Source organism: Lacerta agilis, chromosome 4 (genome assembly GCF_009819535.1).
Source record: "Lacerta agilis isolate rLacAgi1 chromosome 4, rLacAgi1.pri, whole genome shotgun sequence".
NCBI lineage: Eukaryota > Metazoa > Chordata > Lepidosauria > Squamata > Lacertidae > Lacerta > Lacerta agilis.
This window is the reverse complement of record NC_046315.1, coordinates 37734440-37757514: the sequence shown is the minus strand read 5'-3', so window position 1 is coordinate 37757514 and position 23075 is coordinate 37734440. Positions and strand designations below refer to the sequence as shown.

The 23075-nt window shown below is 40.1% G+C and overlaps 1 protein-coding gene across 5 annotated transcripts in view; it reads right to left on the bottom strand.

Moving 5' to 3' along the window:
* The window catches only part of EPHA6 (EPH receptor A6), a 338956-nt gene extending 323916 nt beyond the window's left edge, over positions 1 to 15040 (bottom strand). For all 5 annotated transcript variants that reach the window (XR_004426440.1, XM_033146746.1, XM_033146748.1 and 2 more), the window contains exon 1: positions 13905 to 15040. Coding sequence is in view for 4 of the 5 variants with exons in the window: in XM_033146746.1 (XP_033002637.1) it covers positions 13905 to 14010 (106 nt within the window). In the remaining variant the exon portion in view is untranslated. The remainder of the gene's footprint in view (positions 1 to 13904) is intronic.
* Positions 15041 to 23075: the final 8035 nt, after the last annotated feature.

Here is a 23075-nt window from a genome sequence, read left to right as displayed (position 1 = left end):
AACTAGTGTTGTCCTGTTTTCCCACTGTAGCCAAAGTTGGATGTAATGTAATTCTAAGTAATGCTATAGTACATCATTTAGCTATAATATGAAGATGCACAACTGCACAGGGAAATCGTTGGAAAAGCCAATGTCGTTTTGTGAATATCATTAGCCACATGTTTGCTCATTTTCAGCCCTTACATATTATAACAAGAGAAAAGAAATTCCAGGTAACATTGATCTTCACCATCAAATTTCCATAAGTGGCTAGGGAAGAAGAATATCATCACTGCACCTTCTCCCTTTCAGGTTTAATACAAGCCCTGTTGACATAATAAACCTATTCAGGCATCTTCTTTACTTGCATGAAAATAATCACATGCAGGGGAGTGCAAGCATGTCCCAGGCTCTGTCTCTTTCACTAAGTGTTTAAGAGTGAAAGTATGAGGCAGGGAGCTTCCTCTACTTGTGTAAGCACCCTGCGTAGTTTATAATACAGTGGTACCTCGGGTTACATACGCTTCAGGTTACATAAGCTTCAGGTTACATACTCCACTAACCCAGAAATAATGCTTCAGGTTAAGAACTTTGCTTCAGGATAAGAACAGAAATCGTGCTCTGGTGGCACAGCGGCAGCGGGAGGTCCCATTAGCTAAAGTGGTGCTTCAGGTTAAAAACAGTTTCAGTTTAAGAACGGACCTCCAGAACGAATTAAGTACTTAACCAGAGGTACCACTGTACTGGATAAAGATAATGTTCCAGGAGGAGCGCAGTAAACAGCACACCTCCACTCTTTCTCATGTGTTTATTTATACACGGCAAGTAAATAGAACATCCAAATAGGATCGTTATCTTTCAAATGTGCCATTACATTAATTTACTCATTATTCCCTAAATATTTATTACATGAAAGTCTTGCTTAAGTTTACAGGGGCAAGTAAGCAGTAGGGCAAGTGGCCACTGAACTTCTATACCATGATAACACAGCTGCTGGACAGCAATTCATAGGTTCCATTGCCTTTTTGGCCACTCAGGGATCCTGTGAATAAGCAATCGATGACCACACATTGTACTGAGGCACTAACCTAGAAGTCTGGAGTGCCAACACAGATGGAATAAACCCAGTCCTCCCAGCACTTAGGCCTGTCCCCAGCCCGAAAAAGTTAGAGTGCTCTATCACATATGAGAAGATTAATTTGGGCCATGAATAACCCGTGGCTTTGGGCCATGAATAACCCCCCAGTGCTTAATCTCAGGACCTATCAGCAGAGATACTCCTACTCTCATACATAGATACTAGGTTGTGCCTCAGATTTATGACTGTTTCTAGGTGGTAGAAACAGCCAGGTGTACCTCATTTCTTCAGTGTAGGAACTGCTCTTGTCAGAGTGAAATAAATCTATTCACACTTTGCTGGGTAGTTATTATGTTTCATATCAAGCAGCTCATAAAGCCTGAATAGTTGGTATTTGTAGTTTTAATTTTTCAAAATAAAATGTCTAAAATATAATTTATTTTCTTATTTAGACAAAAACTTTGAATGCATATACTCTGTGAAATAATAGGCTACTAGACTTTAAAGGAAAGCAGAGGTGAGTGTGACCGGTTCAATCACACTGGGTGAAGAGTCTCTGGGGCACCCATTCTCTGATGTAGCATGGAAGGTGAGAAGCAGAGGGTTAGGGCACTGAAATTTGAAACCCCACAGTCCACCACTAAGGGAAGGAGCCAGTGCATTCAAGATTTGCATGCAGAAGGTTCCAGGTTCAGTTCCTGGCATTTTCTGTTAAAAGGATCAGATTGCAAAGATAATGTAAAAGACCTCTGTCTGAAAGTCATTGGCAGTCAGAGTAGACACTAATGAGCAAGATGTGCAAATATTATGACTTGGAGGGCCATAATAAATATACATAGTGGCATGCCTATTTTTCCAATTAAAAAGCAAACTGGTGATAATATGGCAAATAAAGTTACCTGGCGAACTTCTTGATGCCTTTACTGTAATGATGAAATCATGTTTTCATACACATACACACATGCACACGCACACGCACACGCGAGCACACACACACAAATATACGAACAGTTGTTTTTTATTTAGCTCTAATTTGTTGGAAGCAATTTAGCAGTAATAATTGTGTAAGAGGTTTAACTGGGAGGGAAGGTTTTTTTAAAAAAACAAAAACAAAAACACGACGTAACTTTACAGACTTGTAGACATTTTTCTACAGAGGCCCAAGAGGGTTAAAATATGTGGATCATACCTCTCCCTGTCTCTGAAGGATTTATGTGTATCATAAATTCTTAAGTAAAATTTAATGGAGTGTTCTGAGTAATTTTCTTTACAACCTTTTTGTCACCTTAAAGTTGGTTTCAGGCAGGGGAAAATTTATGTAAATGTCTGTATCAGCTGCGATTTCCTGGGTCATGGTCAGATCCTACAGCTACATGAAAAGCTCTACTCACAATGGCTGTTTTGGACTATAAATTGCCATCAGACAATGACAAAAGCATTATACTGTGGAAAGACTTCTTTTCTGGTCTCTCCAATAACCAACGTATAAAATGGCATTTCATTCCTTTAAAATAAAATAGCATATATATACTCCAACTTTTCCTATTTACCATTGATGCTCAGCCTCAGTTTTTTTTTGTCCCTTTTGCTTTTTGGGGGTACATGCTCAGGATGCCTTTTTAAACATTTGTGTTAGCACATTCACATAGGCACTCAAGTCTTCAGGTTTTCACCTGTTCCTGTCTCTACTGCTTGCACATGCATGCAGAAACTGGTGCATATAGTTTGTTTGTTTGTTTGATTCTAGTTTGCATGCATGTAAATGTGTGTGCAAGGAGACAAAATGCCACTGTATTACTTGCTTTCCACTTCTTTATAACCACCAGTGTGGGGGTTAACTGACTATGTGCCCTGTTCTACAGAGGTCAGTTTTCTGTTTTAAGGTCTTTCAGAGGGCAGTCCTATATCTGAAGAGCTGTCTAGTCCAAATACTGTTTGAAGATAAATAACCATAAGAAGGGAGAATCAAACCCTTACCCTTTAAAGTTGCCCATTAACAGTGTGCAGCTCCTGGTCAGCAGACTGAGTAGACACTTGGTTACAGTCCATCCCACTATGGTGAAGTGTATTATATTTCTGTTTAAATGATTATTTCTAAATTGCAACTATACGATATGCAAAACAGTGCCCTCTATTTGGGCAGCAATAATAATCTATTATTCTTATTTTTGCCAACGTGCTGGTGCTTACTTCCAAGTAAAAATGCACAGGATTGTGATGTGAATGTTTTGTTAAACATGACTGAGTCTTTAAAAAGAAAAGCACGTATGACAAAACGACAACGCAACATACCCTAATAGCCAGCTTGCCACAGATTACTAGAGTAAATGGATACAATACTCAGCCTGAAAAAAGGACTCAGCAGGTCATGATCTTTGATGTAAGAATAGATGTCTCAAAACACATGTTTCTATTTTCATCCGCAAAATGTTCAGGGATATGAAAGCATTAATAAAGCTTAAGTATTAGCTTTTAGCAACTAGAGATCCAATACCAGTCAAGAATACACTATTTTTCTCACTTTACTGATGTTTGAAAGCCTTGAGCTGACAGATTGGCCACATATAATATACTGTACTTTCAGCCCCAAGTAGCACCCACATTAAATGAATGGTCCTACAGGTATAAAACACACCCACTTCCTGCTGCTGAGTCTCCATTGAGCCAATAGCATGTGAAGCTACACACGTGCTTTAATAAGTATGCTTAATGTGGTCATTTTTATTTTGATGAAAAAAGCAACTGTAGGAGTCTTCTTTGGAAAGTGCTGCCAATCTGTTCCCTGAACAGAGCTTGCACAGAGAAAAAGGGGGCTGAGCTGCACTGAAAATGCATTTAGTCTCACTTAAGTATCTGACTCCCTCTGCTCCATCTCAAGAAATATGTCACGAATCAAAGTTACAGGTGAAAGCTGTTGATCTTTCTCATCTGCTCTTCACATTTTGAGTATGAGACTTGCTGATAGGGTCGATTTGCCAGAGTCTCCTATCTGGAGCATACAGTGTGCAGTGGTTGTACTGTAAGAACGTCTAGGCTGTCTTCGGCTGCAAACTTCTGACCCTAAGGGAGTTAGAGATCCTTGAACATCTGCATGCAGGGAGAAGTTGACAGTTGTGGTTCCTCCCATTATAGTGTGGCAGAATCTCTATAGGGAGTAAGACAGATGGAGTAATATTCCAGAAGATGCAACAACTGTTAAGTTTCTTTCTTCATACATATGTTAATGGAACAGGAGACATCTTTAGGCCATGAGCTGGTAACCCTAACAGCAGCTACATGCTATCTAGGCCCCTAAAGTGCAGGGAGAATATTCTACATAGTCTGAAAAGGGCTAGATTTAAGATTCCTCATAATTCTAACGAAGAAAAATGATTCCCTAGCATAAATAAATGTTTTATTCAAGATTTTTAACCATAAAACACTGCACACGAAAGGTATAAAATCTCTCCTACAAATCCCATTGCTTATTTTAAGAACAAAACACTGCTGTAGTGGTTTCACAAAATTATACTTTCCAAATTTTACTTAATGAGTCAGCTCTCTAGGCCTCCATTTCAGTATTAACCTGCACATTAATATTCCACCCCTCTTACCAAAGAACTCAGGGTGGCGTACTTTGTTGGGCTACCATTTTATCCTGACAAAAACTCTTAAGTTAGGATAAGTCTAGAGAAGCTGACTGGCAAGAAGTCTTCCGCTGAGTGTCACGGCTGAAGCAGGGATGCACACCAGGTTTCCCCATCCCAACACTCAAACCCAACCGTTTTCAACCTTGGGTCCCCAGATGTTGTTGGGCTATAATTCCCATGATTCCTGACCACTGATCCTGCTAGCTAGGGATGATGGGGGTTGTAGTCCAGCAGCATCTGGAGACCCAAGGAAGCTATTCTAACCACTATGCCACATTTGCTTTCATAGAAGTGTATAGAGAAAATTAATGGATTTTGTTAGGACTGAGTATACCACCAAAGACTCCAAGGTACTCTTTTAAAAACAAAACTGCTTAGAAAGATTGTTGCCACAATTCTTCATCTACCCTGGTCATTCCACCCCCACCCCCATTGTGCACTTAGTTCCCAATATGTATTTGCTATTGTTTGTCATAGTATTTTAAACACATGGAATGTCATTACACAGTGCTCTCTCTCTCTCTCTCTCTCTCTCTCTCATTCACAAGATACCTAGAATGAGGATAGAATAATGACTTCATTTATTTATTATCCTAAAGTGCCAAGGCAGGTTACAACATTACAACACAACCTTAAAAACAGTTTAAAACAACTTGCAACAATAATAAAAAAGCAAAATCAGAGAGAGGGCCAAGCTATCTGCCCTCCTTCTGGTATCTTGTGGTGAACAAAATAAACAAATAAAAGATGGCCACCAGAGGGTGCTGTTCACCACCGTGAAGACCACAACCAGATGCCAGTAAGGAAGGGTTGTGTTTTGGAATGCTCCCTTTTCAGCCAACACAGTTCAACATGCTGAGCTGTTGTGATGATAGCTGTCTCACATGTTCTCACTCAGTCATATAAATATACTCTTTAATGGGATGAATTTCACATGACTTTAAGACTATCTAGTAGGCTTTATTTTAGGGCTAAAGCAAGTGTAACATTAAATGTGTGCATTTATTTAATGTGACTTTTTTTTTTACTTTAGCAGCAGCTTGGTGTGTGTGGGGGAAGTAGGATCAGGAATACATTGCAAAGGGACCCTGTTCCCCTCCTCACAATTAAAGTCACCTTCTCCAAAGCTGCTTTGCCTTAAGAATGACATTTCTATTGACACTAGTAAAGGAATAATAATAATAATACTTAAAATGTATGTCATTTTAGCTCTTTCAAATGTGCAAAAATCTTTACATATATTATCGTGTTGGAATCCTTCCAACAATCCTTTAAGGTAGGCCACAATTATTATCCATATAGGAGATAGGCAAAGTATCAGTTGTCCACTGGAATGATTTTTTTTCTATTTTTTATTTTGTTTTGACTATGGCAGACCAACACGGCTACCTACCTGTAACTCCAGCTCCAACTAGTATGTGTTCATGATAGATGGGAAATTCAAACCATAGACTTCCTTATCCATTAGGCAGTCTTTTAGCCATTACTCTGCATCAGCTCTCTAGGCCTAGGACTTCCTCATTCAGTAAATGTTTCAGTCCTAATGCATTATTTCCAGCACCTGTCATTATGTTCCTTTAAATCTATTCCAATCATTTAAAAACATAAGCATTTCCTTTTCTGTCTATGTTTGTTATGGAACTGAAATTCCCTAACAAACCTAGAAAGAAATTATAATCAAGATAAAACATGCATGTTAAGTGAATCTTCTATATTTACTTACTCTGCTTAATTGCTCCCATTGGTATTTTCAGTTTGTGAAATTCGAGTGTTCTTACCCAAGTGTGGAACCTGAGTCCTTTCACCTGAGATTAGGGGTGTTGTGAACTTTGCAGCCAGCATTGAAACCACTGTGGTTTTTTGTTTGTTTGTTTTGTTTTGTTTTAAATCTTACCCCTTCAAAGGCTTGGCTATTGGTTGAATACTAATGGAAGGGAACTAAAAACAACAACAGTTTACATGAAGAGCTCACACAGCCAGAATACCAAGATTTCAAGTTGATTTTTGATGCAGTGCTTGTGCACAGCATTCCGTGAGCAATTATCTGGGCTGTCCACAGATCTCTTCAATAGTGGAGGCCAGTCCTTACCTCGGTCACAATTTATTTTTGAAGTTACCACTCAATTAAGACAGAACGAAGAAGTTTACTCCTTTGTCAATACTATTGTTTCACTCTGCCTTGCCACAGATGGAACTCGGCACCATCCATTGATTTACAAGGGAGGGGAAACCATTGAGAAGTAAATTTAAAGAATTAAAGCTTCCGTTCTGTTAGCACAGCAGAGAAGAAAGAGCCATCAGCTCATGAATACAAATTTTTTTTTTATTTTTTTTTAAACCACAACACAAGACTGTGGTTTCATGCAGCCGATTAGAATTCTACCTGTTATTATGGGGAATTATGCTTTCAAAGAGAAACTGTAGATACAACCTTTTCTGCCTTACACTGGGTCAGACTATTTGTCTTTCCAGCCCATATTATCTACTTTTGTGGGCAGTGGTTCTCTAGGGTCTCAGGAAGAGATCTTTCCATCGCCTGCACCTTCTTTCTCTTCTTTACTTTTAACAATTGTAAATCCTAGAGTTTGAACCTAGAATCTCATGCACATAAAGCATATGCTCAGCTATGATTTCTCCCCATGCCTTGCATGGTGGAGCATAAACTGAGTTGTTCAAAAATAAAATAAAATGTGGGTTTGAATTTGTACAATATGCAGCCGCAGTAATATGAAGACAATGTCAATAATGATGCTATTAGCATCTTGGCAATGCCTAAATGCAGCTGAAATAGGTGAGGCTTAACATTCCAGTGGTCCACAAGTTTACTTCAAAAGCAGTCCCATTATTTTTAGTGGGTAAAGAGGGGAAACCAAGACTTTTCCCTTTCTGGTTCACACCCCCCCCCCCGCGAGAATTTCTGTGCAACTTGTGCTTTATCACTAAATTATCTTGAAACAAAGGAGGACAAAGACATGGGTCGCTCAAAGCAGATCCAAGTCGAAACTTTCTTTGTAGCTGACAGAGCAATATGCAAATAGAAATGATTCAGCCCTTTGCTTATATTCTTAAGCAAACTGTTTTGTGAAATTAACACTACAAAATATCCTCATGAAGTGCTTCATTGTGTTTTTGCTGACTACAGAAGAAACAGATTATAGAACCTTGATTTTTTTCCTTCCTATCAATTAAAATAATTAATTGATACTTGCTCAGGTACATTTATGCAGTCAATGGTTCTGCACTTGCAATGCCCCCTTTCTATATTATTCCACCTCAAGGCTATGCAAGTCTGCTTCCCTTTTCAACATACTTTGTTTAAGCAAATTATGTGTAGTGTATCCTTAAGGAGGATGCTGTGTGGTGCTTTTGAGCTTACAAATAATATTTCATAGACTTGATCAGTACTAGTCTGAGCAGATTTTTAAATTATATGATTGACAGCATGATCATGCTGCCCAAGACTGGCATTTTGCAGAGTGAGTGTGAAAAGGTTTGAATAAAGGAACCAACAATTGAATAAAAAGAGGTAAAGGTAAAAGGTAAAAGACCCCTGGATGGTTAAGTCCAGTCAAAGGCCACTATGGGGTTGTGGCACTCATCTCACTTTCAAGCCGAGGGAGCCGGTGTTTGTCCACAGACAACTTTCTGGATCATGTGGCCAGCAGGACTAAACCGCTTCTGGCACAACGGAAAACCATGATGGAAACCAGAGTGCACAGAAATGTTACTTAAATACAAAGAACCAACATGCAAATATGCCTTAGTGCTATCTACAATGTAGAACTTTTTTTTTGTTTATTCATCATTTAGTATTTATTTATTTAACAAAGTACCACCACTGTATATGTAAATAAGCATCAGGGGGTGGTTGGGGGTGCCAGGTTCCTGTTCCTGAGTAGACATTCCCCAAAGCATGCAGAATGATTTAATTTAGTCAGTCACTTCAACGACCTCCTTTGGACTCACAGCTAGTGTGCTTATGCTAGGGAAAAGGATCAAATGATTTCTTCTAAGTGCCTGGTGTAGCAATTGAATCTGTATTAATGATTTTGAATACAAGCTCAAGAGTGGTGGTTAATGTGGGCTAACAAGTCTAGAATAAATTATAATCTTCACAAAAAGGTTAGCCATCCTGTCCCTGAATATTATTTCACTCTGATTTTTTTTTAACTTCCTAATAACATTTGAGAGTGGAATTCTGTCATGACAGTTTTTGCTGGGGTAGTGGTTAGCCTAGTTTTGAGCTTTCCTTCACTGCTATTTTTACAATAATTTCCATTTAAACACTGCTGGTTTAAAGTTTCTTGTTTTGAAAACAATAAACATGATATCTAATTTGAATTTCTTTAAAGTTCTTCCTCTTCATAATACATTTAAGGAAATTAAATTTGTAACAATAAAATAGGTGGTGTAGCTTGGTGGTTAAGTGCATGAGCTATAAACTGGTAAGTCCCTTGATTAGCCCTTCTCAACCTTAGATCCCCAGACATTGTTGGACTACAACTTCCATCATCCCTAGCTAGCAGGACCAGTGGTTATAGATGATTGAAGTTATAGTCCAACAACATCTGGGGACCCAAGGTTGAGAAAGGCTATTCTAGGTCAATGAATTCACTGGATGGCCTTAGGCAAACCACTAAATCTGATGCGCAGCCTATTATTATTTATCTCATTGCTTTTTAGAAAACATCTCAAAGCAACTTACAATATAGTTAAAATACGGTAACTTACCAAGCATATAAAATCCATAAACACAACAATAAAATATTAAATTAATGAAGGAATGAAGGTGTTCATCCATCAACAAGACTCAAAAGGACAAATCAGGTCATAGATCATATTACTGTACATTATGATCTAAATTTAGACTAAAAAGCCAGGGGAACAGGAATGTCTTTTTCTGGTGTTCAAAAAGCTACCACTGTTGGTGCTATGCAGGGCTTTTTTCAGCTGGAACTCACTGGAATTCAGTTCTGGCACTTCTCAGGTGGGTGCCATTGCTCTTATAAGAGAACAATGATGTTGCTCATGCTGAGGCCTTCATGCTGAGTTCTGGCATCTCTTTTTCTAGAAAAATAGCACTGGTGCTACGTGACTTTCCTGGGAAGAGTGTTGCACAATTGGGGAGCTATCATTGAAAAGGTCCATTGTCTCATTGACAAACTCTGTACCTCCATCAGGAGAGATACCCAGAGAAGACCCTCTGATGGTGATAATAAATACTAGGTAGGTTCATATGGGGAGAAATATTCCTTGAGATATCAGTGTCCCAAGCCATATAAGCCTTTATAGGTTACAACCACCATTTTTGAATTGAAGCCAGAAACCAATGGGTAGCCAGTGCAGCTGGGTAAGGATGGCGTTATATGCTCAGAACACCTAGTCTCATTCAGCAATCTTGCTGCCAACCTCTGCACTAGCTGCAATTTCTGAACCATCTCCAAAAGTGCACTAAAGTATAAGCTATTGCACCACACGAAACCCAGACAACAGAAGCTAGGCTATCCCCATCCAAACAGTCACAGCTAGGCTACCAGCCTAAGCTGATGGAAAGCACTCTGTGTCATGGATGTCACTTGTGCCTCCAGAGACAGGAACAAACCCAGAAGTACTTCCAAGCTGCACACCACTTTCATTAGAGAAAGTGCAATACCATCCAGAGAAGGTTGAATCCTATCTATCTGGTCTAGAGAGCCACTCACCAACACTGACTCAGTCTTATCTGGATTAAGTATGGAATAGTATGTAAAGGGAAATATTACAGGGTTGATGCATGGATTACTGATGGCTCACCTTCATGCAGTAAATCCAACTGATGTCAGTGACATCCATTTTAGCCTTGTCACAATTGCCTTTCTCTGGAGTGGGTGGGTGAGTGGTATAAAAAATATCACCATCAGGGTGTCCCACATTTATATAGATACTAGAGGAGCAGTTTGGGATGAAGTCAAAGAGAGATGGCAATCACACAGCATTTTAGTATAAGACCCAGACAAAATATGTGAAGTGATTTGAGCTCTTGGGGGAAAAACCACACACTGTACCGATTTTGCTTAAAGGCTAATCTATAACACAGCATTTATTAGTTAAGTGCAACATAGCAGATACTGTTTAAGAGTAGATAAGGTTATCAGTATAGTTTAAATGCAATTTTAGTAGAGCATGTAGAGAAATAAAATGCTAGGTCAACTAGCTATTTAAGAAATGGAGGTAGCTGCCAATGTGACAGTTTATTTAAAAAATTGCCTAGTATTAGTTTGCTGACTACATCTTTGAGTTGTTTTCTGAAAATGTTTTTTGCTGTGTTGATTTATGCAGATGAGACCAAAGAACAACTAGGGTCAAGGCAACTGACATATACAAAGTTCTGTCTAATGTATTTTGGAATACACATTTAATTATTATGTTGCTTGGCCTATAGGTAAAATTGGATCAATTCAAATAAGACAAATGGTTTGAGGGGCAGGAGTTAGATGTTGGTGGACACAAATAATGAAGGGGTCAAATCATGCAATTTTGTTCTCATAGCACACTACATGGGGGATCATCAGGAGATAATTATGCTCAAGCTCGCAGATAAAGGGATATAGTTTTAATATTTCCCATATACCCTGCAATAGTGCACATAGTGCATTTGAGGAAATGTATTTGGTTTTTTTAAAGCTCTGGTACATTGTTGAAAGTAATAGCACAGAAATGCAAATTTCACCATAATTTCTGTTTATATATATATATATATATATATATATATATATATATATATATCTGGAGAATCTCCTCCCATTTAATAATCAACAATATGCTGGATGCTGTACAGAACACCGGCTCTGCATGGAAGGCTAACAGTTATTAGTTAGTCAAATGCCATAGGGCTCAAAGCAGGAGTCAGTGGTTCTCTTTAATAAAGGTAGGCACAGCAGTACATTTTGGTGTGTACAGAGGCTGCCAGAGAGCTAAAATACAGTATAACATGGTTAGTAAAACACTGCTAAATGCATTTTGCATCATGCAAATATGAATGAAGATTAAGATCCACAATTCTAAACTGACTTTATGATAAGGCATTTAGAAATGGTATTTACGGTGGGCTTGAACATTCATTATGTGTATGATGATAGATGAAGAATCTTATATTGTTTGTTAATAGTGCAGCAGTCAACCCATGTTGGGTTGCATGGACCTGTAAAATTGGATCGTCAGTATGAAAACTGAATTAGTTACTGGCAAAATTGAAGCCTACAACTGATATCCGAATTGAAAAAAACATACTGCACTTCCACACCTTGGCTGTCTATTTTCCCCCCAGCTGACAGCAAGTTTAGTTACCCAATTATAAATCTCTGGAAATAGTCCTTAAAAGAGAGAGCCTGCCTGCAGCCTTACTTACAGCGGTGCGGATTGATTCTTTCTTTCATCTTACATTATATGTTTCTTTATGGCACTCTCACATGTAGCCTAGTTTTTAAAAAAAGGCTTCCCCAAAATAACCTTGCTTTGATGATCATCTTTTTGTTTTTTTGCCCAATGTCTCCTGCAAGGGTAGAATTCTGTACTCTCAGAAATCAATAGAAATTCATCTGTTGACATTCTGTGGCTTTTCCTGTCATCACGAGTATCCACAGATTGCTAAGTAGTAACGAGATTGGTTGCCATGAGGCTCCCCAAAGAAAGAAAATCAGGATCCAGAATGGCTCAGATGTTACCTTTTATTAGACCAATTATGCTGCTAGGAGAGAATAGCAAATGCTCAGAAATCTCCTGAGAAGAGCAGGACCCACCTGAAAGCTTTTCTACTGACTCAGCCAACAGAGGTGGTCACTTTAAAATATTTAATCTGAAACATTTTGGGAACCCAGGTTTTTTTTTTTTTTTAGTGGGACAGCCAATGCAGTCTACTGGATATAGTGTCTGATATTTTAAATGAATTTTATTTGATAAAAAGTATCAAACAATGAAACCATGCACTACAGGGTTTGGGTTTTAGGACACCTGGGTTGGACGTGTATAAGGGCAAGCAAGGCAAAGAATGCAAAAGCATATTGCGCTTTAAAATAATTATATAAAAGATAATGCTAGAGAGGGTGGTAATAGTGAAAGTGCACATGCATGCAAATGGGATGATCACATTTATGAAAGATACCTTTGCTACAGAAAGCTAAGGTCAGGATCCCACTTTGTAAACTGCTTTAGGTTTTATTACAATGCAGCAGTATACAAATCCTGTGAAATAATTGATAAATAAATATGATCCAAAAAGACTCATGTGCACAGACTAATCTGATATGCACTGGAACTCTCTGAGGTTTCCCTTGTGGTTGCAAGGGCTCATGTGGGACTGGAGACTATTTTACAGGAACCCCTGACTTTTCAGGGGAGTAAGAGGCTTCAGTGTGAATATAGGCCTCAGAAGTCTACTGTGTATCTGCATAAGCAATGCTGGTGTCTTCATAATACCACCCAAAACAAATGAATACTAATTTTGTTGTTAGGAAGGTGACCAGGGGGTGGGTGTGCTTTCATGGCAGTGTGATGAAAGAAAAAGAAAATGAGTAATAAACCCACAAATGAACCCAGAGGCACTGGCTTTCAGCTTTTCGTTTAGGCTATGCTACTGAAACTGATGCCCCATGGTTCACACCCACCCCCGGTTTTCTTAATTACAGTAGTTTTAAAAAATTTCATCCATCTCAGATACCTGTAGGAGAAGCAGTGCTTTCGATCAAGCAGTGGTCTGATCTCATGGTCTTTAACTCACTTGAGTAAAACAAGAGTCATGATCTGTATGCAAACTAAAATGGAGAGCTCCGAAGTTTCACTGAGATTTCTAATCAGCAGCACAGCTTCAGATCACTCTTCAGGCTTAGAATAATTGACCCGCCACCGTGGCCAGAGCCTGGGGAATCCTGCAATTACCACCCCGAGTTCAACTTCCTCTCCACCATGCATGAGAATGCAAAGGCTTCTTCCCACCCCCACCGTCAGCTACCAAAGTGGGGCAAGTCAATAGACACTCGCTGATGTGAAGAAGCCAAGCTTTTGCCAGCCCATCGAGAGGATCCAATAACCCTTCTATGCCTGTGGGGGCTGCCCTTTCCCCCAGCCGCCACCCTGCAGCCCTGGGCTGCTTTTTTTAAAAAAATATTTTATTATTGCACATTCAGTCTTGCCTCTCTCTCCAGCGCATCCTTCTCCCTTCCCACCCAACAGTTTCCCTTTACCTTGATTGCTGGAGACGTGGCTGCAGCCCGCCGGACACGCTGTCAGCAGAGGGAAGACCAGGCTAAATTTCCAAAAGAAGAAGCCCCTCATTTCACTGCTGCCCATGGCTGGTACTGGAGCCCCTTGTTCTGGCCTCCGGGAGAGGCAGGGGGCTTCAGCTTCTCTTCCTCCTCCAGGCTAACGGGCAATGCCTGAGGCCCCAAGGGGAAGGAGGGTCCAGGCTACCAGGCGCTGCCAAGGCTGAAGAAATCGCATCCACCTGAGTGGGAGGGCGTCCTGAGCCGAGCCAGGCTCCCTCTGAGCAGCAGCAGAGGCCGAGGGACACCGTAGAGTTGGGAAGGCGAAGGGCTTGCGAGCAAGGCGAGGAGCGCACGGCAGGCAAACTTTCCCTGGCTGAGGCGCAGTGTGCGTAAAATCCGTGTGTGTATGTGTGTATGTGGAGGGGGGGGGGGATTGCCCAGCCTGGTGGAGCCCACCTGGCTGCCTTCTTGCGTCTCACTTCTCTTTCAGCCTTGCAGCACCATCCCATTTACTGGCCGCCAACCGCACAACTGCAACAGCCTCCTGGGGGGCAGCGACATCTTCTCCCCCCTGGCAGAATTTCCGCCCTCCCGGCTGCCCATGAGGGGCAGGCAGCGCCCGGGTGCCAGAATAATTTCCTCCCTTGGTGGTGGGAAGGTCCCTTGCCGAGGCGCCTTCTCCCGTCCGCGGCTGGAAGGTGCTGAAACGCTGGACAGCTCCCCGCCTCCGCTCAGCCGTCAAGAAAACTTGCCAGGCGGGATTTCCCAGCCGCCGCCGCCTCCACGGACTCCCCTTGGCTGGGACGGTGGCTCCCTGACGCCAAGCAGTCGCGGATCACACTCAGTTGGGCTGGTTGTCTTCCGCGCGCCTACCGGCATCTCCGCGCCTTCCCATCGCCTGCGGTTTGGGGCTGGACCATTCTCTTCCCCGCCCTGCCCTCCTCCTTTGCTTTTCTGGAGGGGGGTTGTTTTTGAAGCAAATGAGCCCTGGGCAGGGGGGCTAAGCAGGATCAATATTACCTGGCGTCCGAGCCGGCAGGAGGGCTGTTGAGGTTTTCTGGGCACGCCACATTTCAAGCAGCAGCCACCGCTTGCTGCAGAAATCTCTCTCTCTCTCCTCCTTCCTTGCCAAAAGGGGGGGGGGGTCCACGATAATATTGGATCCTTAAATGGGTGTGTGGGAGGGGAGGGGAGGGGAGGGAGGAAAGCAAGCAATAAAAGAATTCGGACTCTTGTTGTGTCACCTCCCCAGTTCTCTGGAGAAGAGGTGAGACCGGTATGTATACGGATGTGTGGGCAAAAGGCAGAGAGGGAAGAAGATGCTCTCGCTTAAGCTGAGAAGCTGTGAGCAGCCCGCGGGTCAAATACAGCCTGTTCGGCACTAGAGGGGGTTAGTTGACAAGAAAGAAAAAAATAACAACCCCGAAAACAATACACAGAAAGGTCTCTCTCTATTTTGCTTTTGGAGGGCGGCTGTGGCTAAACTTTAAAATTGCATTAGCTTAAAAGGACACTAGTAATCCTTAGGGCGCAGGTGGCAAGTTGTTATCTCCAGCTTTCTCGTCACTCCCCAACACAAGTCGCTTTCTTCCTTTGCTATGGAATACTTATTTTCCCTTCTTATTTTCTGCCACTCATAATGCTCAAGGCTAAGGTCACGAGGAAGGTGAGCGATTGGGGGCTGGGTAAGGAAACTGGAGCACTGAATTCAGAAGTTTTAATGTATTTTAATTGATAAGCATAGGGGTGTGAAAAAGAAAAAAAGCAGCACTTGCTTTCAAGTCTCACTTAACCTTAGAATAGTGAATATAAAAGTAATTTAGTGCAGATCAAGCCACAAATACTTTCCATATATAAATATGTGGTTATGTATTTGAGACCATGTCCCTCTGCTCCATTATTTTGCAGTATGAATTAAATATAACATAACTCATTTAGCAAATATTTTAAACAGATAAAAAATAAATGACCCTTAAAAGTGACCAGGACTTCTTTAACCCAACTGTATTTGAAAGCATCCCAAGTCAAGTATGCTGGGCTTCTAGGAATACTGCATTACTGGTGAAACAGAAGAAAGGGGATGCTGATTAGGTGTAAGTTGAGGTAATATAGTGGTTATGAGCTTGAGCTAAGAAATAGAAGTTCCCTCCTTCAAATCTCATTTCAACTTCTTATGCGGCTTCACTCCATAGCTGTCAACTTTTCCCTTTTTTAAGGGAAATTCCCTTATTCAAAATAGGATTCCTCGCAAGAAAAGGGAAAAGTTGACAGTTATGCTTCACCCCCAATGTGCAACACTTGGATAATAATGCAAGTACATCTCACAGCTTTGTGGTAAGGATAACTGATATAACATAAGTGAAATATTTATTGCATTAGAACTTGTGGCCCTCCAGATGATCCTGAACTACAATTCCCATCAGCCCAAGCCAGTGTAATGGGAACTGCTATTCAGTAATATCTGGAGGCCCATGGGTCCGGATTAGGGGAAATGCTATATAAATACTGTAGAGTGGTGGCACAAAGAGATCTAAAATGTCTTGGGGAAAAAGGGGGGATTACAATAAGACTGTGAGGCAAAGGGAAGCTGAGTGATGTAATGACGTGAGAATGGAATGCCTGTGCCAAGATCAACTGCCTTGAAGTACAGTTGGGTGTTTTCAGCCACTGGAGAGGATCATGCACGAGCTCTGTGCTCTCCTTGGATCTGGCAGCAGCTGAATGCTACTTGATCAGTGCTGATCAGCTGTTTGGCAAGATCAAAATTGGTGGTGGAGGGAGCTCTGGCCAAGGTGAGACACAGGGCTTAGCTGCTAAATGTGGGATTGCTGGCCCTCCTGGGTGGGGAGAACAGAGGAGAGGCTGATATTCAGGGTACTGGTAGCAGCCCAGCTTTTTGCCTGGGTCAAAGCTTTTGTGTTGCCTGACCTCAGTGAGTGTGTCTGCCACAGCTGCAACCTCAGAGGCAGCAGGCTGAGCTGCCAAGAAGGAGGGGCAGGAGGAAAAGGCAACCCCCTAGCTAAGTTCCTTGGTGGGGTTGAGGGGAAGAGGACCCTCATAGACAGGGAAGGGATGGAGAGGGCCAGGCAAGGGAAGAGGCACCTGATGGTGGCAGGAGTAGATACTAGCCAGCTGTGTGGGATCCAGGACGGTTACAAGTTCTGTGTCTCTCCAACTCCCTATGAGGAGGTGGAGGGCAGGGCTACCCTACCTCAAGGAAAGCTGACAGGAGTCTTAAGTTGAGATGTTGAGGACAGGGGCAAAACGGGGTCAGCAGTAAGAAAGAATCTGGGGGAGAAAGGGCAGCCTATGCCGTATCCACTGATTTTTACTAAAGAAAATGGGGTGGGGAAAGTGAAGGGAGAAGGAGGGCATCACTGATTCAGCCAAGGAGGGCTGACCTGGGAGCCCAAGTCAAAGCAGAATGTAGAAGCTCGCTTCACTGAGGGGTACATCAACACCCCTGAAGCACCCTCTGATTGGAGGAAGGGTGCAGGGTGTCGCTAGTGAAGGTAACTAAGGGAGGGGGAGCACAGAGAACCCATCCCATGATGTAATGGGTGGATGAAGAAAGCACACAAGAGCATCACTCTTCAGTGCTTCTCCTATACTGTACCTTTGTTTGAGATGCTTTAATGTGTACCTTTGCCCAGATGCCTATAACTTCCCATTCAACTACACAGCAAACTTTACCTCATTGACATCAAATGAGAACACAGGACTCCCTAATCAGAAGCATAATTTCATTTTCACACATTTTTAAAAATAAATAAATTATCAGAATTTTGGAAATATTTGAACTCAGGAAGGTGCTTCGTAATCAGTGCTGTTGTCTTCTCTGGTTTGGTTCTCTAAGGTCTCAAGCAGAAGTTTTCCTTGTCTAGCTACTTGCAAACATTGCCCTTGTAGAGGCCAGGTGCTGAACCAGGAATCTTCTGCATTCAGATCTGCAAGTGTTTGGCCAATGTCTTATGGTAATGCCCTTATATCTTGGAAAACATAGGAACATTGCAATGAAACAATGGAGGCCTCCCATTCCACAAATACTATCAGCATAGTATTCCTAGTCATACTTCCAATGTGGCTATGTCTGCCACAAAAGTGGACCCATGGACCACATCGAGAAAGTTGACTATATTATCTAAGTTGTACTTTAAAAAACAAGCATGTAAAAAGATATTTTTTTAATACCACAGATGACATCCCAACCCTTTTATGTATTTCTATGTGTATGTTCGCGTGCTGTGTCATAGGCTGTGGGAAAGGTGACTGACAATATAACGGGGGGGGGGGGGGAGGACATCACAGAAAAAAATATTGCTTCCACTACCAAGCCGAGTAAAGGCTGAACTCCAAATAACCTTGAACTCTTTAAGACACAGGAAACAGTTACACAACAGAACACTGGAAAGCGCTAACAGTACATCTTAGGTGCATGTTTTGTTGGTGAATTTCTTATTAATTGTTCTTGATCATAGTTTGAAAAATTGATTCTAGAGAAACTTACTAATATTTATATTTCCATTAATTCTTTTAGGCTAATTTTTTTAAGCTTAGAGTTAATTATAATGATTATGCACACCCTATAAAAAACATAATCACTCTGAAAAACCTTCAGAATGTAATAGCTAGTGGGGGGAGAAGGATTTATATTATCACCTCCATAGAAGGGGGTGGCTCACATTCAGTATTTTTTGTGATTAGAAAAACCAGTGCAGATTTTCCACTGACAAATGTAAATCAGGTATGGGTGTTTCTCATTATCTATCTATCTATCTATCTATCTATCTATCACCTCTCCAGAATCAGAATAGAATTTGGCACACTGTTTACCAGCAATAACAAAGAACTTCCCTGAAAAGTTTAAATATTATTTTAGCATGGCAATCTATAGAGAACTACAATTTATACTGTAAAATCATTTATTCCATTAGGGCAGAATCAAAGGGAAAGCTTTAATCAGACAGACCTGCTCTTGGCAGACACGCACAAAAGTGTGTGTCTCTGTGTGTTTTTATAAAAAAATATTCTTTTGATGTTAATTAACTGTCCTCAGAGCTGAGAGGAGGTATCCAACTGTCCTATTATTTAATTGATTCTCTCTTGCTTTTAAAAACATATAGAAATATAGACAATGAAAATTTTTCAAACCGACACACATTGATGGCATGCTTATAAACCATTTATTAGTCAGGAAAATACAGAGGAAGCAGCTGTAAAGCATACTTTGTCTGCAGTTTTCTGTAGGCACCTTGTCTAGATCTGGAGGGAACACTAACTCTCTCTCTCTCTTTTTAATTCTCTGCCATGCTGCATAGATCAAAATTCTGTGTGGTTGTCTTCTTCAGGATGCAATGTGCAATGAGATTACTTGGAAGTTTGGCATTATCCCAGGTATTAAAAGGACACTGTGATCCAAACTTTACTGTGCTATTTAAAGATTGTGCATGTTTTAGACAACAGAAATAGATTGTTTTATTTAATTTTATTTGTTTTATTTTTTAAAAAAGGATTCTGAAAGAGATGGTATGTTATGGTTATAAAAAATCTACTTAACAGAGAAAGGATTAAAAAAGCTAACCCATTGTCAGCTGACAGTTTATTTTAACATGCCATCGTTAGTTTTAGTTCATGTTTTGCCTGTTCCTAAATGTATTATTCTAAGTCACCCAATATTAGAATTTAGGATTGCAGCCATAATTTGGGATAAATGGTTCATATCTATGCAGACTGACTTCCCAGTACAGAGTTACAGTCTAGGTCTGCTGTTCATTTCATAGGCCAATTCGTTATCCCACTTCTACTGCATCTTAATCTGACCCTACAGTTATACTTCCACCAGTCACTTGAAGTGGTCTTATATAGTGATTTTAAGACAAGAGTGCCATTCAGTATTTCACAGACCAAGCGAATGATAGGTGATTGATTATTTACAAAATTGGTGCAGAAGGGAAGAAGGCTGATTATTTAGCTCAAGCTCAGCCTTCATAAAATACAATCAAAGCCCTGTCAATAGTTCACTCTGTTTTGTAATTAACAGTCCTGCAAAATGTGCTATTCAGTTGTTAATACTGCAATCCTATACCCACTTACTTTGGAGTAAGCACCGCTGAACTTCACGAGACTTAATTTGGAGTAGACATGCATAGGCTTGCATTGCAAAGAGTTCAATTATATTAGTAATTTTCAGAGCTCATGTTTTAGGAAGCAAAGTGAGTAATAGTTCATCAGAAATCAAAAAAGCATTCAGCAGAAAGGTCATGTATAATGTTTGAAGCATGTGAAGGAAATAAAACACATATCAGTACACAATCAAAGAGAATAAGAGATGTTAAAGATGAAATAGATTTCTGCTACAAAGTTATATAAAATATGCCCTTCTTTGTTGGAAATAATGCTGGAAAAATGTGGTTTTAAATTGATATTATCAGCTGTTGAGACTTCACTTTTCAAAAACATACAGGTAGTATAAAAAACAAATTAAACAATGGTATCTTAAATTTTATTGTGATTTTGTTAGTCAGCCTTATATCCAATGACATTCAAAATCATATAGAAAAATTCTAAATATTTTTACAGAATAATATGGGGAAATTATATCACACAATGCAGTTAAAATTTTGAGCTCTGATATAATTTACAGTCTGGTCCTATTCCAACATTTACTCACTGTCAGTGGCTAGCAGCAATTTTCTAGTAAATTTTTGCAAATTTTGTTATTGACTTGTGCTGTAGATATAGCAAAGAACGTAATAACAGATGTTTACCTTTGTGTCCTGCCAACACATTATTTCTGGTTTGATGCCAGGGATGCAAAACTATTTTCTCCTACCAACTATCTCCATTGTAAAAATGTGTATATACATTCTCTGTTAATGGAACTTTAAACTGTACTGCTAAGGTGAATTGCCAACATTTTTGAGTATATCAATCTGATTTTCTTTGATATTGGTTCTAATTCCAGTAGACACCTGCTAAGTTTTATAGTTTCATAACTGAACTTCAGCACCTGTTCATACATTTCTACAATTCATCTTTATATAAGTTGAAGTTCAACACCTGGCCCTAGAAAAATTGCTAATTCTCAACCTTGCAGGGTGTGATGATAATGCGGATGGTCTAATCAGCATACATAGCATTTTAGAGAGTAACAAAAATGAAAATAAATAAATAAATAAAATAGGGTGTTGGGTGGGTTTGTAAAGCTGATATATCTACTAGTTATTGAGCTTTCATCCAGTATTTCATTTAGTTCTATTCTGGATCTTAATCTAATTTTAACAAGGCATAATTGTTAGGTTGTCACAAAGGTTTAGTTATTCATGGATATAATCTTTCATTAACTGAATGCTTGTATGTTTTCTGGATTAAGCAGTGCTAAAGTCAGGAGATATATGTTTTCTGGCAGGAGTGCATGTACCTGTATACTGCACACACACACACACACACACACACACACACACACACACACATGCACACTCACTCACTCACTTGCAGTCCTACAAACCCTCATCTGGGAGTAAATCCCATTGAACACTGTAGGGCTGGGATGCCATTGGGAGTGAAGGACTGCACCCACATAAAAGTTGCAGATAGATGGGATCCTGAGTGAAGATCTCCCAAGGTGAGACACTGGGAGAGGAAAGGAAAGTTCTCAGGTGAGACCTGGAAGAATCTGTCATTTTCTGTGGTGAGCTGGGATTCAGTCCTGCCTTTGGATAGAAAGAAAATTCTGTGAGTACTGTTTTTGTATTTTAGAAAACCTGATGCTGATTTTCTCCTTCCCATTTTATGCTGTTGCTGTTATGAGAATCTGCATTTTATTATGTATTTCTTATCATTATAATTGCATTTATATAACTGTTTTGATTTTTATATTGCATAGCTATTAATTTCTGAATTGATGTTTGTGTTTTGTGTTGTAAACCATTTCAGTGATGACTATATAAATGATAATAATAATAATAATAATAATAATAATAATAATAATAATAATAAAAACAATATCATTACAAGAACACAGTTTTTTTTAAATCAACAATAAAGCATGAATAATAAAATCATACACACACAATCACAGCTATAATACCTACCAAACTCAAGGTTCAAAACAGTTTAACTGTGGCTATATAAGCTAGAGAAAACAAGCCGATCTTCACTAAGTTCTGAAACCCCATCAATGTTGTGGCCATCTGTGCTTCTGCGGAAAAAGAGCTTCACAGTCAGAACACAACCACAGATAAGGACCTATTGTGGGTTCCTACACAAAACCCTTGGTGGAACCACAAGCAGGAGCTACTCTGTCAATCTTAACAGGATATTCTGTGAACTGTCCTGAGACCTTCAGGTATAGGGTGGTATATAAATTCAATCAATCAATCATTAAAACAAGCCTGGGCTGCCTGATAAAAGGAGAGGCACTCCACTAAACACCCTTGTCTGAATTTATTCAGGGCTCCATATATAATCATCAACACCTCTGCTGTTGTAAAATTTGCCAGTTCTACTCAGGTATGAGCCTTCTTAATATTGTGAAGACTTGCTGAGGAAGCATAGGATGGTGCTTTAAGATACAGACACGATCAGAGAAATCTCAGTACAAATCCCAGCCCTTGCCATGACAGCACTATAAGTTTAGAGCAAATGCAAATTGCTACTATATATTCCATTTCTATATGTTCTACTTCATTTCACCATTACCTTTGCTATTAGAAATAATGGGGAAATGTCATGGTTTTGAATTAAAAGCGTTTGGCTACTGATTGACTGTCAGGACCTAATATGGTATCTACTTAAAGATTTTAATTGTTTGGGTTTTTTAGGTTTTTTTTTTTTTCTCTCCTACGTCCCATCTCAATACAGGTGCCTTGCAGATGAAAATGAGAAAACACTGAGGTTGTAAACCACAGCACAGTACAAATAACAAGAAATGCAAACAACTCGACTTATTACCGAGACGTATATCTTTGCCCTTATCCATAATGAAGAAAGTGCTTCAGGCTCAAGAGCAGACACGGTTATCGTCACCACAGATGAATGTTCTGTTTGAACAATAACTCTGGCTTTTGTTGTGCCTGTATTATCTTTCTGTTTGGCATGATGTGGCATGTATGATTCTATGCACTATGCTAAGATTGTTTGTAGTAAAAG